The 16,492-nt window shown below is 30.5% G+C and overlaps 1 protein-coding gene across 5 annotated transcripts in view; it reads right to left on the reverse strand.

The window, feature by feature from the left end:
* Positions 1 to 16,492, reverse strand: part of LOC134711260 (girdin-like) — a 64,650-nt gene that overhangs the window by 5,219 nt on the left and 42,939 nt on the right. For 2 of the 5 annotated variants that reach the window (XM_063571773.1, XM_063571774.1), the window contains exons 16-25: positions 13,543 to 13,656; positions 12,940 to 13,063; positions 11,052 to 11,783; positions 10,397 to 10,542; positions 9,978 to 10,064; positions 8,392 to 8,449; positions 6,122 to 6,227; positions 2,665 to 2,802; positions 1,678 to 1,731; positions 526 to 662 (exon numbers count right to left, since the gene is read on the reverse strand). In XM_063571773.1, coding sequence (XP_063427843.1) covers positions 526 to 662; positions 1,678 to 1,731; positions 2,665 to 2,802; positions 6,122 to 6,227; positions 8,392 to 8,449; positions 9,978 to 10,064; positions 10,397 to 10,542; positions 11,052 to 11,783; positions 12,940 to 13,063; positions 13,543 to 13,656 — 1,696 coding nt within the window. The remainder of the gene's footprint in view (positions 1 to 525; positions 663 to 1,677; positions 1,732 to 2,664; positions 2,803 to 6,121; positions 6,228 to 8,391; positions 8,450 to 9,977; positions 10,065 to 10,396; positions 10,543 to 11,051; positions 11,784 to 12,939; positions 13,064 to 13,542; positions 13,657 to 16,492) is intronic. The other 3 variants (XM_063571776.1, XM_063571775.1, XM_063571777.1) reach the window with 3 other exon arrangements.

Below are 16,492 nucleotides of genomic sequence, written 5' to 3' on the forward strand. Positions count from 1 at the left end.
AAATAACTAAGAATAATTTTTTCAAACCTGTAAACTTTTTAATTTTAAACTACCTAATTCTGAAGACCAATTTCAACACTGATAATAAACTTTTAATACATTTTTATTTGCAAATCTTGATACTTAGATAAATATAAATGCAGCAACTTGTATTTCTTATGCACATATTCTTAGGTTCTGAATTTATTGACATAATCTGAGTGTTATTTCTGATTTTTGGGTTTGATTCATCACTTTTTAAACTAGTAATGTGAAGCTTGTTAATTACTGCAGCCCATATATCTCAGATATCTATTTAAGCTTAACAGTTAGGCATCATTGTCTTTCTGTTACTTATCTCATATCTGGCTTTTTTTGTAAAGGAATATATTTTTATAATAGACTATTAGCAGTAGGGTGACCTATAGTTGTTAATTTCTGTGTCATTTGGTCGATTGTGGAGAGTTGTCTCATTGGCAATCATACCACATCTCCTTTTTTATATTATGAAACAGAAGAACAATGTAAAAGTTTGTAATGACATACCCGACTGTGATTGGATGTTTTACTGCTCTCTGAGAGGAACTGCTCAAGTGTTAACATTTCATTGTTGTTTTCACTCCTGTTACCAAACCCTCCATCATCATCTTCATCATCACCAAGGTTAGCTGGACGACCCAATCCTGTAAAATAAGACAATATCTTTAATTTTTTACATGTATTAATATTTAAAGTTTAAAGGATTTACAGAAACAGTTTTCTCTTGGAAACTAAAATTTCTTTTCTTTAAATCTAATTAACCATCAAAGTAGTGGAAGATTTCTTCCCAAAAAGTCTGGTTGACAATAGAAAATAAAGAATAAGACATTTTTTTCCAATACTTTCTTGAATTATAGTGTCTCAGAACATTTTGAATGATCTTGCCAGTAACTGTGGTTATGGAACAAAAGAATTAAAGGTTCCTTGCAGACATTAAATTTGGTATGTTGACCTTACATTAATAAATCTAAAAACACAAAAACCGTACAGAAGCACTTTTAAAAATGCTTATTATCTGGTCACATATTTAAATGTTTTAACAGAATAGTTTTTACTGTTAAGAAGCAAGATAGACATTTAAAATAAATCACCTATATCATATCATAGTCATCTAAATTTGTATTTTTCCCCAAAAAAGTTTACTACTACGATTCATTTTGTTACATGGACACACTGCTTAAATAAAACAATCACTATATCAAGTTTCTATCAATATCATACCTATCTTTGGTGTGGCACCTCTTACAAACAAAATTAAACAATTCAAGCTATTTTAGTAATCAATTTACTATTTCACACATTATCACCCCTTCATTCTCCACACACTAATTTACACTGATTTTAACACACTACAATGTTGTTTAAAGAAAAACAAAATGTAAACATTTTTTGTTAGTGAAATTTCCCAACACATTTACAAGACCTATAAGAAGCACACACACAAACAAGTAAATATATCTGCATATGTACCATCACCATACAAAATATATTCCCTTTTGGGGAAATTTCAATATACATAAAATCACATTAAATTGTGTGGTCTAAAAATACCTATGGTGCTACAACTCAATAGTTATACAGAAAAATAAATCCTTCTATGCTAACGATAATACAAAATCATCAAACATATTAGATAAAACAAAACAAACTAAAGTTTACCTGGCAACAAACTAGGAGAGCCAGCTGCAAGAAGGTCTTCTGTAGATTTTGAGCCTAAAGGAAGTGAGTACATGTAATGTTAAAGTGGTGCTCCATTAGGATAGGAGGAAGGAAAATTAAAACATCTATTATCTTCTGGAAGTCTTAATTTTAAATTTCAATTTACAGAATTTACATATTGAACGTAATTCTATTGGAAAATAATTTTTCCATTGATATTTTCTCTCAATAAGTTAAGAATTTAAAACTTCCACATACATGTACTATTTATAGAATCTAAAAAGAAACTAAGTTTTAACATGAAAGGCACAGAACTGAACGAGACAAAACATTAAAAACATAACATAAAAGTATCTTTGGCAGAATTTACTGATATATGATCGATATACAAAGCAGTTTAACACATAAGAGAATAAGACTCAATAAAGAGTTATAATACTGTAAATTCAGAAATATCTTGCTATGTTTTAATCTTGCAAAAAATTTTGACTGGATAGATTAAAAAAAAAACATTCTAAATTTGATAGTACACTTTAATATTTCTTTTTAGCATTTCCTGATATCCTTAGGATTAATTTTGCATTTTTTGTCAACCTTTCGACAGTCACAACAATAAATGGATGCAAAAATTTCTGAAATTACAGTATTTATTAGAAGTTTATAAGCAATAGATTAGAGCAAAAGCATTACTTTACAGAAAAGAGTCACATATGTAAAATTAAATCAAATAGTGTTTCAATTAGTCATAAAGTATGTACATTTATATATAGATTGCTAGTATAAAATGTAAATTAAGCAGAAGTTTTAAAACAACAAATTAGGGGAACTAACTCCTCCTGATATTTTCACAATTTCTATCAGAAGAATAGATAAAAATAAAATTTCAGATGATAAATGAATGAAACGACTAAGAAGTAAAGAAATAATAATGTAAATGAAAATTGACTAGAGATGGTCAGACAACAGAAGTACAACATGTCCTATTACCTCTCAATGAATTATCATAATCACCACTACCACCACTGAGCATGTGCAATGCAGTTGTTGATTTTGCAAAGGTTTTATGTGTGGCAAAGCTCGATGTATCTAATAAGTTGTCTGCACTATTACTCCTCTTCCTCAAGTCTACACAAAAATAATGTTCAAATATGTTTTATAGACTTCAAAACTTCTTGGTATTATCAAATAAAAGATATTGAAGTACTTTATGCATGTTAACTGGTGATAGACACATGCTATAGTTGTGGACAACAAATGTAAAAGAGATGATAGACTGATACAAAAAGAAATATATGAACAGACTGTGTACAGCATAAATATAGGTATCAACAGGGCTGATAGAACATTTGTTACACAACATGCATGAATAAACATGTTAAAAGAAAATTGATCATGCTTCTAGAAAATTTTCTCATGCACTTGTCAGAAAATGATAATTTTTAAAATTCGATTATGTCCATTTACAGCAGATGAAATGTAATCTGTGATGATGAATTGTGGACAATACCAACAACAAATATCAATGGGTAATGTTTACATATGGAAGTCATTTTAACACTCTTCAAAATATAAAATCATAACTACTAAACTCATGAAAGAGGCAGTTATGTCCCCTTAAAACGAGCTGAGGGGTACAAAATGACAATTTTGAAACTTATCATCCATTTAGACTATTATTACAAAGTTACATCCTCTTAACAGAATGGTACACATTGATCTTTTCTTGGTTATACCATGACCAGCTGATGGTGTTTTATTCAAGAACCCAAGATTAAAGCAGTTCCGACCTCTGGCAGACTAGAATTTTTTTGTTCTTCAAGTGAACACTTTAAATGATGGTTCTATATAGAAACAGGAATTTCATGTGTAAATAACTCTATCTACTTGTGCATATAAACCAGAAACTTTGATGGAATCCCGAACTGCCATAAAAATCCAATGCAACACCTTAAAACGTTTATGACAAACATGTGCATATCCTAGACCCAGTCCACACATCATACTTGTACTGTCTGACTCAGTCAAATCTTCTTTCATAGTATGGCCAATACCATGATCTCTTGATTCCTCAATTGCTGGTTTAAAAACAGAACTAGATGAATCACTTCCTCCTGACCCTGAGGATCCTTGGTTAATTGATAGATTATCTGAATGTTCTTTCTCTTGGGTCTTTATTTCTTCTTTCAGAATGGTTGTGTTTGCTGATTTAGTGACAAGCTTAGGTGTTGATGTGTATGGACCTCTAGGTACCAGTACTGGTGTCCTTCTACCAGAACTTCTAAATTCACTCCTTTGTAAAGTATTCCTAGAACATTGAATTTCTAATAGACCTCCTAAGGTCTTATTAACCCTTGGCGTAGTATTTCTGGAACCTTGATAGTCTACTGAACCTCCTGAGGTTTTATCAACCCTTGATGTACTGTTACAAGAACTAGATGAGTCAATATAGGTTGTTGACATGTATGGTCCCCTGGGTTCCAGTTTTAGTGTTGTATTAGACTTTGCCACTGCTGCCACATCATGATTATAGGGTTCGGTTCCTAATTTGTCTTTCTTAAGATGAGGTCCATTCTCCAAATTGAATGTCTCATCAGATATTTCTTAATAGACCAGAAATATAAATACCATATTTTACAATGTATCACTAACATGCCAAGATTATACCAACCACCAACATTCATCTAAATTGGTACACTAATGTTGACCACCTATTCTTCAAAACATAGGGTCACAAAAAATAATTTTAGATTCTCATTCCATACCCTCCAATCTGCCCATTGCTTTTTATGGTGCAGAATTTTTGAAACATCATTTTCAATATTTCTTAAAATTTCAACACAATTTGGTGAATTTCAGAATATAAACACACAAAAAATCTCTATAACTGAGTAACATTCCATATTTTTGTGGAAGGGAGATAATCTAAAAATTATTTTATGTAGCCTTGCCATTACTTTAATGCTTAACCTTATTCCTGCCTATCATTTAGCTAAGATCTAAGTTTTCCCCTATTCTTACCAAACCCTATGTATGTATACACTTCTTCATCTTTCACTGAATAAATCAAAATGGTGAAAAAATATACTTAAGGATTATGAAATTAAGAACTGAAATGGATTCAATAAATGTGTTCATGCAATGGTTGTCTTAATGTAGACATGCACATATTTTTGATTTTTAGAGTTTTATTGGGAAAATCATGCTTCACAATAAAAGCTGGTGAATATGTTAGTATTGTAACAATATTGACAAGTAAGTGTCCAAGAAACACTCAAACCTGATATATATTTTATTGAAAATTTGTATTTATTGAGACTTTGGATTTCAATAAGAGCTATTTCAATAGTTATTGATATGATTTCTTTCTCATACATTACACTTAACCTCAGTTGATCTTAAAGGTGACTAAGTCACCAGCAATCTTAATTTTACAGCATTTTACTTTTTAAACATATTTTATTGAAATTACACATCTAACCCCAAAAAATATACACAAGGTTGGAGTGTTTCTTATGTAACATATTTCATTGAATACTTTGTTGCTAGTTTTTCATGGTAAAAGTAAAATACAGCATAGCAAAGAATTATATCATATACAGATTAGTTGCCAGATTATACATATATGTCAAGATTTTAAAAAGCATTATAACATTTACATCGAAAAATATTTGCATTATAAGAATATATTATTTGTAGATATCTTCACAAAAAAGTATGTGTAGGGTACCTAACAGGACATTTTTTATAGCACTTATCTGATATTGATATTAGAAAGGACCTTTAGCATCAGAGGTTATTCATCAAAGTTATCAAAAGTGAGGATTTTTTTTCCAGATTATAACAAAAGCTTACAAAATCTTGAAAACTGTTAAAAGAGCTCATTATAAAAGTAAGGAAAAGTGGTATGATTGATCGCATTTAGCAATATACGATCAAGTCTAAATTTTCTTTGAGAAAAATGGAAAATATAGTATGTCTTTAAGTTTCAAAGATTCCCTGAAATCTAGCATCTGCTATGAGTTGAGATTACAAAATGCACTTCAGAGAATAAATAAAAAGTTAAAAAGATCTATCTTTGTTGGAAGTCTGTTTATAGACAGAAAGATACAATTACTATGAAATTCCATGTATCTGCAATATATATATATATATAAGACTTTTCTTTAATGCATCCCTATTTTAATAAATGAAAAGCTTGCATAATTTAAAGCTCTTTTGATACTTATGCATAATGGGAAGCTTCTGTTACTGTGCAAAACTTGTATATATGAATATGGTTTGGATCAGAAATACAAACTGCATTCTCTTTAAAATCTTAACTTCTCCATCCAGTTAATTTGGTTGTCCTTTGCAGTGAACACAATCTATTAAAGTAAAGGTTTTTACCCCATACTGATCTGTATTTCTGACTCAAACCATAATATCCAAGTGGACCATGACTTACCTGATTTTTTAGCTGAGTCCCCATTTTCCGTAATTTCATTAGATCCATGTGAAGTATTGTCAGCACTCAGATCTGTCAGGTTGTTTCTACTCTTACTTCTTGTGTTCTGTGAAAGAAAATAGTTCAACCATGTGTTAAACCAGATGCTTCGCAGGGCGTAGCTTTATACGACCGCAGAGGTTGAACCCTGAACGGTTGGGGCAAGTATGGACACAACATTCAAGCTGGATTCAGCTCTAAATTTGGATTGTGATTAAATAGTTGACACAGCATAGGTTTCTGACACAGAATGAATGTGTTCTAATGAACTTAAATTTTTTGTTTTCTCTTAGAGCAATTCACTATGCTGTTCAATATTAATCCTCTCAAAATAATGTTTGAAGGAATTTTCTTTTTATTTATGAAATTTCAAATGAGAAAAATTGAACCCAATTTTTTAATCACATCCCCCTTTCCCTTATTCCAAAACTAATCTCAATTAAAATATTCTAATGGAGTTTGCAACAATAACTACTCATTTAAATACATCATAAAATAAACTGTAAATAAAATGTAAAAAAACTGCTTGTTATCACTGAATGGTAAAGATTATTTAAATTTATCAGTTGGTAGTAAAAAGTGAATATACATTGTATATTGTATAAAACAAAGATTTAAGTTGATTCTGGACAAAGAAAGATAACTCCAATTAAAAAAAATTCTTGCAATAAGATATTTCTTGCTTACTATTTTGGACAAAGAAAGATAACTCTAATTAAAAAAAAATTTGCTATTTCACAATATTGTGAAATTAGATATTTCTTGCCATTGCACAATACTGTGCAATTGAAAAGACTTGCTATTCCACAATACTTAATATAATAATTTTAGATCCTGATTTGGACCAACTTGAAAACTGGGCCCATAATCAAAAATCTAAGTACATGTTTAGATTCAGCATATCAAAGAGGCCCAAGAATTTAATTTTTGTTAAAATCAAACTTAGTTTAATTTTGGACTCTTTGGACCTTAATGTAGGCCAATTTGAAAACGGGACCAAAAATGAAGAATCTACATACACAGTTAGATTTGGCATATCAAAGAACCCCAATTATTCAATTTTTGATGAAATCAAAAAAGTTTAATTTTGGACCCCGATTTGGGCCAACTTGAAAACTGGGCCAATAATAAAAAATCTTAGTTCATTTTTAGATTCAGCATATCAAAGAACCCCAAGGATTCAATTTTTGTTAAAATCAAACTAAGTTTAATTTTGGACCCTTTGGACCTTAATGTAGACCAATTTGAAAACGGGACCAAAATTTAAGAATCTACATACACAGTTAGATTCGGCATATCAAAGAACCCCAATTATTCAATTTTGATGAAATGAAACAAAGTTTAATTTTGGACCCTTTGGGCCCCTTTTTCCTAAACTGTTGGGACAAAAACCCCCAAAATCATTACCAACTTTCCTTTTATGGTCATTAACCTTGTGTTTAAATTTCATAGATTTCTATTTACTTATACTAACGTTATGGTGTGAAAACCATGAAAAATGCTTATTTGGGTCCCTTTTTGGCCCGTAATTCCTAAACTGTTGGGACCTAAACTCCCAAAATCAATACCAATCTTCCTTTTGTGGTCATAAACATTATGTTTAAATTTCATTGATTTCTATTTACTTAAACTAAAGTTATTGTGCGAAAACCCAGAATAATGCTTATTTGGCCCTTTTTTGGCCCCTAATTCCTAAACTGTTAAAACCAAAACTCCCAAAATCAATCCCAACCTTTCTTTTGTGGTCATCAACCTTGTGTCAAAATTTCATAGATTTCTATTAACTTAAACTAAAGTTATAGTGCGAAAACCAAGAAAATGCTTATTTGGGCCCTTTTTGGCCCCTAATTCCTAAAATGTTGGGACCAAAACTCCCAAAATCAATACAACCTTCCTTTTATGGTCATAAACCTTGTGTTAAAATTTCATAGATTTCTATTCACTTTTACTAAAGTTAGAGTGCGAAAACTAAAAGTATTCGGACGACGACGACGCCAACGTGATAGCAATATACGACGAAATTTTTTTCAAAATTTGCGGTCGTATAAAAAGTTAAATCACAATTTAAACATTTCAATGAATGGAAATAACACATCAAATGCAAGTTATAACATGTTTATGTATACAATGAAACATGGGAATTTTAATTTTCCTGAAAAATCGTGAAAAATCAGTATTGTTCTGGTTATAGATTTCTTCCCCCAAAAGTACTATTAAATATATTCAAATACCTTTGACACAAATATCTTTGCAGCTTTCCTGGCAATTCTGGCTCCCAAACCTTTATTTCTGTAAAAGTTATACAAGGTATACATCATTTAATTCATACAATAACAAACATAAGATATCTGATAATTTTCTCTGAACTATACAAGAAAACTAATCAAAGGCCAAAATGAGCATGAGGGTTGGGCATCTGCTAATACAGTAAAACCTGTATATACCAGCCGGCTACAGGACTATGAAAAAGGGCCTGTTTGGACAGTGAGCCGGTTTATTCAGGTTTCCGTTTTGACCGGAAGTAAATGACTTGTAATGTCCGACATTTTGCATGTAAAAGTTCTCTCTGATTGTAAATTATATCTGATAAATTAAAATACTTTCGCTTCGTTTTTCATTGTTTGCATTTGCATCATAATGCTCGCGTTGTTTTGATTGTAAGACGAGAGTTTCGATTTACTCCCATGATCAATAATTTGAAATGTTGGAATGGGCGATTAAAAAGCCAGAATATTATCAATGTAATTTTAGCACTTTGGAAACGTTGTCGTACAGTGTAAAATATCCATTGATTGTTGTAATCCGGGTGTTTTTCATTATCAAGGTCATATGTTTAGGGGTTCACAACAGGGAACCCAGGATTTCAAAATCATGATGTGAATTTCTTACTCCGCGATTTTAATTTGTTTATCCAAGTTAAAACGTAGGTTCAATCCGAGATGTATTCAGTGTGTCTTTTCGTTTAATTGACACGTTTATAATGTTTTAATAAATAATACAGCTCACTTCTGTACGATTGGAGGTTCACACCTGACTAATTGATTATCACGAAAAGCCATATTGTATAAACAAATATGTTTTGATTGCATATCATTGAAATTATTTAGACAAACCGGTTTTGACAGGTAATGATTGATGTAATTAAGAGTATTGGGACTTCATAATTAGACCGGAATTCAGAATACACAGGGTCCGGTTTACAAAGGGTATTTTAACAAAGACTTTGAATGGAAAAATATGGGACTTTCTTTTTCAGCCGGAATGGACAGGTTTGACTGTAATTTTAAACCAGCCACATTCTGTATGAGTCAGCCTACCCAAGTCAAATGCCTGTAATTAAGTGTTTTTTGTTTGTTGCTGAATATCTTATTAGTTTTTCTTATGTTTTGTTCATGAATTTTGCCATTAGTCTTTTCATTTGAACTGATTTTCATTTGTCTTTATGAGTCTTAACATGTAATGCGATACAATGTATCAGTTTGCTAATTGTTGAAGGATAAACGTTTATTTGTTAACTTTTTTTTGGTTATATAGCTCTTCAACTGTTTAGATTCTTAAACACATCATCTACTATAAATATTTTGGTTTTTGAGTGTTCCTTATAAAGGTCAATTCAGAAAAACGCCTCGGATGCATGAATTTATTTTACATGTTGTGTCCATTTTTTTCTATGCCATTATGCCTTTGGAAGATGTCTCATTGGAATCACACCACATCATCTTATACATTTGTATATAGCAAGCATTGCATGCCACAATTGATAGATGTAATCAATTTAACAAATCTGTTTTCTTAAAACGCAAGTAAATTTACATACTTTTTCTGTGTTTCTTGTCTCTTATATGCTTCCATTATTTTCTCTTCTAATCTTTCTTTCTGTCTTCTCAGATCACTCAGTCTTTCCCTAAAATGCACCAAACAAAAGTTTGAAAATAATATCTAGCTCAATTAAAACAAGAGGAATCTTTTCATTTTATAATGAATCTGAAGACCTCTTTAAAGATTTCTCAGTTTTCCAGGTATGTTGGACAATATTAGATTTACAAATTATCAAATCATATGAACATATTTTTTTCTCAAATTGGCAAACACATCTATACTAACTGATGAACAATGACTAAAACACTACTTTTCATTACAGTAATAGAATATCAACTAATACAATTAGTAAGTTTTCTTTGCATAGTATTCTTTTGTTTATTGTGCTGAATTTTCAATACAAACTAGATCACTTACAAGTAAGACTTCTGTTCCTCAGCAATGGTGTCTTTACTGTTAATTATTTGTGTTAATAAATCAGAGTTTGTATTGAGCAATGCCTGAACCTGCATCAACAAGTTTTTATTATCATCTTCCATTTTCTGGTTTGCTTGGTACAATGACTGCAAGTAAATAGTATATTATAAGAAGAATATATTTTTTTTTATTCAATACAATTTTCTTTTGCATATTTCAGAATCTTTATTACTAAAAAATACAGAATGTTCTCTTTTTTTATCAGACTTTTAACAATTGAACACTGAAAAAACATATCAGAACCAGTGGTTATGATGTGTGCAAAGATAAAGTCATGTAAGCACTTCCAAAGCAACCTCCTAGTCAAATTTTAGATTCAAATTCCAAAACACCTTTTTAAGGCACCTAATGTGGATTAACATTTGTCTACCTTTCCAAGGCACCTGAAATAATCCCTGAATTTTTTGTTTGGCTTTGTGTTGCTCAGATTTAGTTATCTATACTGTGTGTTTAGTGCGGGTGTTCAACTTTCAATTGTTTTACATATTTTGAAATTTTTAATTCAAAGTTTAAAATAAAGATTTCATTCTAAATTGAAACTTTCACTGATTTAAACAATCTGTAAATTAAAATAACAGGGAAATAACAAACTTACATCATACTTATTCCCCAGATTACTGAGTTCTAATTCCATCTCATGTAACTGATTCTTATAATCATCACAATTGCCACGTAAACTATTATAATCTGTTTTTAACTGTTTATGTTCCTTAGATAAATCTAAATAATCCTTTCTTATTTTTTCATGTTGATTATACACAATTTCATGTTTTTCTCTCATGTGATTATATTCCATTTTTAAACTTTCGAACGACTGCAAATCAGCGTTTATTTTTTCCTTCTCCTGCACAGACATTCCATATGAATTGCCATTTCTTTCCTGCAATCGTATTGTCAATTCACGATTTTCATTTTTCAACGATTTGTGTAAAGATTTAAGTGAACCATGTTGTGATATCAAGGCTTCATGTTCACTAGACAATTGCTCATGTAATCTCTGAAGGTCTTCATGATCACCCACAAGCTGTTCATGTGTCGTCTGCAACTCTTCATGTGTTTGTATCAAATGTTGGTGTTCTGACTCCACACGATTTAATTGATTCTGAAGAATCTGACACTGACCCTGAAGTGAGGAACACTGAGCTTGTAAAGTAGAATATTCTACTTGTAACTTGGCAATTTGTGACTGAAATGACGAGTTATGATCTTGGAGTGAGACTGTTTGTGACTGTAACTGAGAATTATGTCTGTCAAGTTTCTGTATCTGTTGATTCAGTGAATCTGTATGTGACTTCATGTTTTTATTCTCTGTCATTAATGTGGCATTCTGAAACAAGAAATGCATAAATCATTTATTTTGAATTCAAATTAGTATAATATTGTTCTGTAAATACAATTCTCTAATTCTATGGAAATTTATCCCTTTCCGAACCCATTGTATAAACAAATTTAATCAACGTGTGGTTAACTGTGATCTCAACAGATCATTGGATGATTCTAAGGGTCATGACCTTTTTAGCTAACTGGATGATTCAAAATATGCTTAACATGTGTTAATGAAATTAACAACTTCATGCAATGTGAAAAGCACCCGAAGGGGTTTTTCCATTAACAAAACAAGAAAATATTTTTAATCATTAGAGAAACAGATTCTTACATAGTTACTCGTGGATTATCGGATTTATCCAATCTCGATAGTTAAATTATAAATTTTAAAGTCCTCCCCGAGGCGGCTCGGACTTTAAAATTGATAATTTAACTATCTCGATTGGATAAATCCGATAATCTACTGGTACCAATGTAAGAATCTATATTTATAACCAATGACACATTTTAACCTTGATTAGATAAATTATTTGATATTTTGTAAAATGAAATAACCAATTTCCTTGTGTATTTAACTGAAAGAAAGAGTAAAACTACTATTACTACTTTCAATATTTATTTTATTACTGTTGGAAACTAAATGATAAATTTATAATGCAATCAGAGGAAATCATTATTCAGTATAAAAGAACATTCAAACACATGAAAGTGCATGAAAATTTTCTTTTTTTATTGTAACTTCCTACTTTTTATTCTCAATAAAATTTTCCCTTTCATTTTCCATGAGTAATATTGAATTCAAAAATCAGATTGAGTATTATCAATTTTGAATAATAATTCACATTTCAATAATATTCCTAGTGATTTCCTGTAAATTACTTTCTGGAAAATACTGTACTATGCATAGGTTGCAGTTTGCAGAATGGCAATGGGAGAATTGTTTTTTTTGGTAGTTAAAAACTTGATACAATGTAATACGCTTTGAATTACTTTGGAAAATTTCTGTACCAAGTCAGGAATATGACAGCTGTCTTCCGCTCTTTTGGTTGGTATATTCAAGCAAATAGTTTTGCTTAAAGACTTCCCTTTTTTGATTTTTTTGGTAGAATTTGTGTTTTGTTATTGCATTCTGAAGGGTGAGAAACAAAAATACCAACCGTTCTTTCTAAATTGACTAAATGATCTTTAAGGTCTAATATATCCTTGGTTGGATTATTTTGTGACACATGTGTATTCCTCAGTGCACCTAATGGTCCATGGAAGTTTACTTTGGTCCCATGCCTGGAAAAGAGAAATACACTTATATAAAACATTAAATAATGCATTTAGTTACAGAAATTGTGATATGAAATTATTGACAATTTTTTTTTAATAAAATGTTTGTTATAACCCTGACTATATACAAATCTGCATGAGGATACATTAATCTGTTAAATTTACTTAGGCATGCTTAGGTTCACAAAATCCCCATCTAAGAATTTGTGTTGGCAAAGTATAGCATATTCATGAAGGGCTTCATTAAAGGTTGGAATATTCAGTTTTAACAATGACAAAGTAGGCAGTTACTCTCCCGGGTAAAGTGTCAATAAATTTGTTTATGTAAAATACCAGGAGAAAAACTGCTGCCATTTTCATAATTCTGCAGGCACTGTTTCTGTATCTATCTTTGCAGTATATAAATCCTATGTTAATTTATCTTCAAAGAAGTTTTAGCAGAATACTCAGTCAGAACAATGCCCCAAAAACTTTACAACATTTACCTCTCACTTCCAACCGATTCTTCCTCATATCTTTGCTTCAAGGATTCACACTCTCTCTTCAGAATTCTAAGTTCTTCCTGCAGTCTGACATTTCTGTTTTTTGATTCATCCAGCCTAAAAGAAAAGTAAACGAAAGTGTCATTAAAAATTGATTTTGGTCAAATGTATAAGTTTGTACTTGAAATAAACTTCATGTACACGTATGTTCTAAATATGTTGATTTTTTTTTTTAAATAACAGTTATCTAGCAAATTTGGCGCATTTGCAATTATTATTATTATTATCATTTCCTTTTGGCCTTTATAATTTTTTGGATTCAAGCGTCACTGATGAGTCTTTGTAGACGAAACTTGTGTCTGGCGTATATACTAAATTTAGTCCTGGTATCTATGATGAGTTCATTTGCTGATTTATTAAACCAAAATATTTAAAATCAGTTAAACAATTTAAAACATGTAATTGATAATTTTCCTCGTTTGGGTGTTCATGCAATTTTCAGTTTTTCTCTTGGTTTTCAATTTTCAAAATGGATAAATTAACATTGAACATTGAATTTTTAGATCTGACACTGTCTGCATCTGAATATCAATGTCTCATTATTGAAATCCTAAACACACTCAATATGTTACAAGAAGCATATTAAACATTTCTGCAACCTTTCACAGGTAACTTTTAAGTGCAATCCTATGAAGTTAGGTGCACATGTCAAAGGGAAAAGGTATCAATTGTTCAGGGTGTTTTCAGGTACAGACTATTCATGAGGTCATATAAATAAATCTAAATTGATGCTCCTAGAGCAAGAGTTGATATAAGCAATCTTTTAGCACAAAAAGTCTGGCTTTCTTTAACACATGTTTAAGGGTTAATGTCCTAAAATAGAGAATCAAAACAATTTTTCCTGTATCAAAATGTGCTGACCAAAAGATAATTTCTCAGTTGTTTACTATACAGCTGTGCAACTAATTCTACATTTTACACCAGTTCAGGCGCTTAATGGATTGATACTCTTGAACACGTATTTAATCTTCTTTACACTCACAACAATCCAATTTTAAATACACTTACACTCCATCAAAAGAGTCAACAAAGAATAATAAGCTTATAAATTAGTTTTGCTTGTTGAGCATTTTATCAAAATTAGACTCAAAACAATTTAAGGGTCAAAGTTGCAGACTTTTGAAAAAAAAAATCCAAAAATTGAGCCATAGAAATAAGGTTCAGGCCATCTATTATCTGGAGGGTTGAAAAAACTAAAGGTTTTAAATGTTGAACATGTTTGAATGATAAAATTTACAGAAAATACAGCATCTATATTGAATAACTACTTTTATAAATGATATGTAATAAAAAAAAAAAACCCACTCTAATCTGAAATTCCGCATCTGCAAGGTCTTCACAATAATCACTATTATAGAAATGTACTTTTAATGCCCATAATGGCATTGCTCTTTTATAATGACTTTTAATAGCTTTTAAATTATAATAATGTATCTTAAATGATGATTTGTGTAACTTGATCAATTTTATGCAGAAAATAACTTCTAGGCCACAAATACTCTTAAGTAATATTATCATTTTACTATTGAAAAGTTGATATTTTCCCAGGAAGACTATTTTAAACTGCAAATTCATTCATGCAGACAAATTAAAATAAAATATTCCTTTTCAGTAAAATACCCACTGTTTCATTTCTCATATCCATTTTTCATTCAAATAAACTTACAACAAAGCAATAAATTTGTCAAAGAAATTTGACACTTCATGTCAACTGAATAAAAGTTACATTTAACGAAAAAATATATAAACCTAATGATTCTGCGGAGTAAACTTTATTATCGATTAAAGATCAAATAAGAGGGATTGATTTCTCTTGTGTTTGTGATGTAAAATAGACCAACAGATAAAATGGACCACATATGTTGCTATTTAATTCTTATCAATAGATTATTGTAATAAATTGGGTATCAAGGTGACAAATGTCATGGATTATTTCCTGTCGACACAAAAACCTTCAAGGATTGGCGGTACAGTTATTACCTGGATATCCGCTGACTTCTGAGGACAAGATCTTAAAATAACCCTGTTTTCGGTACAAAGTAAACTTCCCGTATTTACATAACAACACCCAATCAACATTAAATTAACCCCATCAAAATATAGTTTGGGTTGTTTTCATAGGGTTTAAATCCAAAACTTTCTACTTTTTTCTGGTTAATGTGCTATGAATAGCACTACCCTTTAAAAGGAAAATAACAGTTTTGCAATTATTCAATTTTTTTTTTAGATTACTGTATTGAGGAAATAAACTTGAGGTTGTTTATTTAAAGGAAAAAGACATAAAAAGTTAAAGCATTTATGGTTGTCATGATTATTATTTTTTCATAATTACAAAACATAAAAAATTACAGGTTTCTAAATTTCTTGTTTAAAAGTATCTTTAGCAGAATGAAAATATAGGGTCATTGGATAATATCTAGAACTTTCACAATCACTAAAATAATGGCACAGCATATCTATAAAAAATCTGCATTTTATACAATTTTTTTTTGCATGAAAAAAAAATAAGCATTGAAGACCCACTGTGCATTAAATTAACCCAACATCCTTTTATAGATTTTCCTATTATTCTTATGTAAAATTAATTTTGCCACCATGCACTAAATCTAAATAACACCACTCTTCAAGTGATTCCAGCTGTCCTTGAAACAATTTCTATGGAAAACACTTTGCATGTGTCGCAGTCATGAATAATTCAGTGATCTGTAGCCTGTATTAGAGACACCTTTACCCATATCAATAATTCAAGTGCAATGTGTCCTTTTTGCATAAGGACCAGATCTAGATTGAAAGAGGCTGAAGTGACCTACATCTATGCAGGTACAAAACATTTTTCCACTATTAGTCTCCAATGCACCAAAGATGATCATGTAAAGGCAGTCAAATGTTTACC

The sequence above is a fragment of the Mytilus trossulus genome, chromosome 3, assembly GCF_036588685.1.
Source record: "Mytilus trossulus isolate FHL-02 chromosome 3, PNRI_Mtr1.1.1.hap1, whole genome shotgun sequence".
Lineage (NCBI taxonomy): Eukaryota > Metazoa > Mollusca > Bivalvia > Mytilida > Mytilidae > Mytilus > Mytilus trossulus.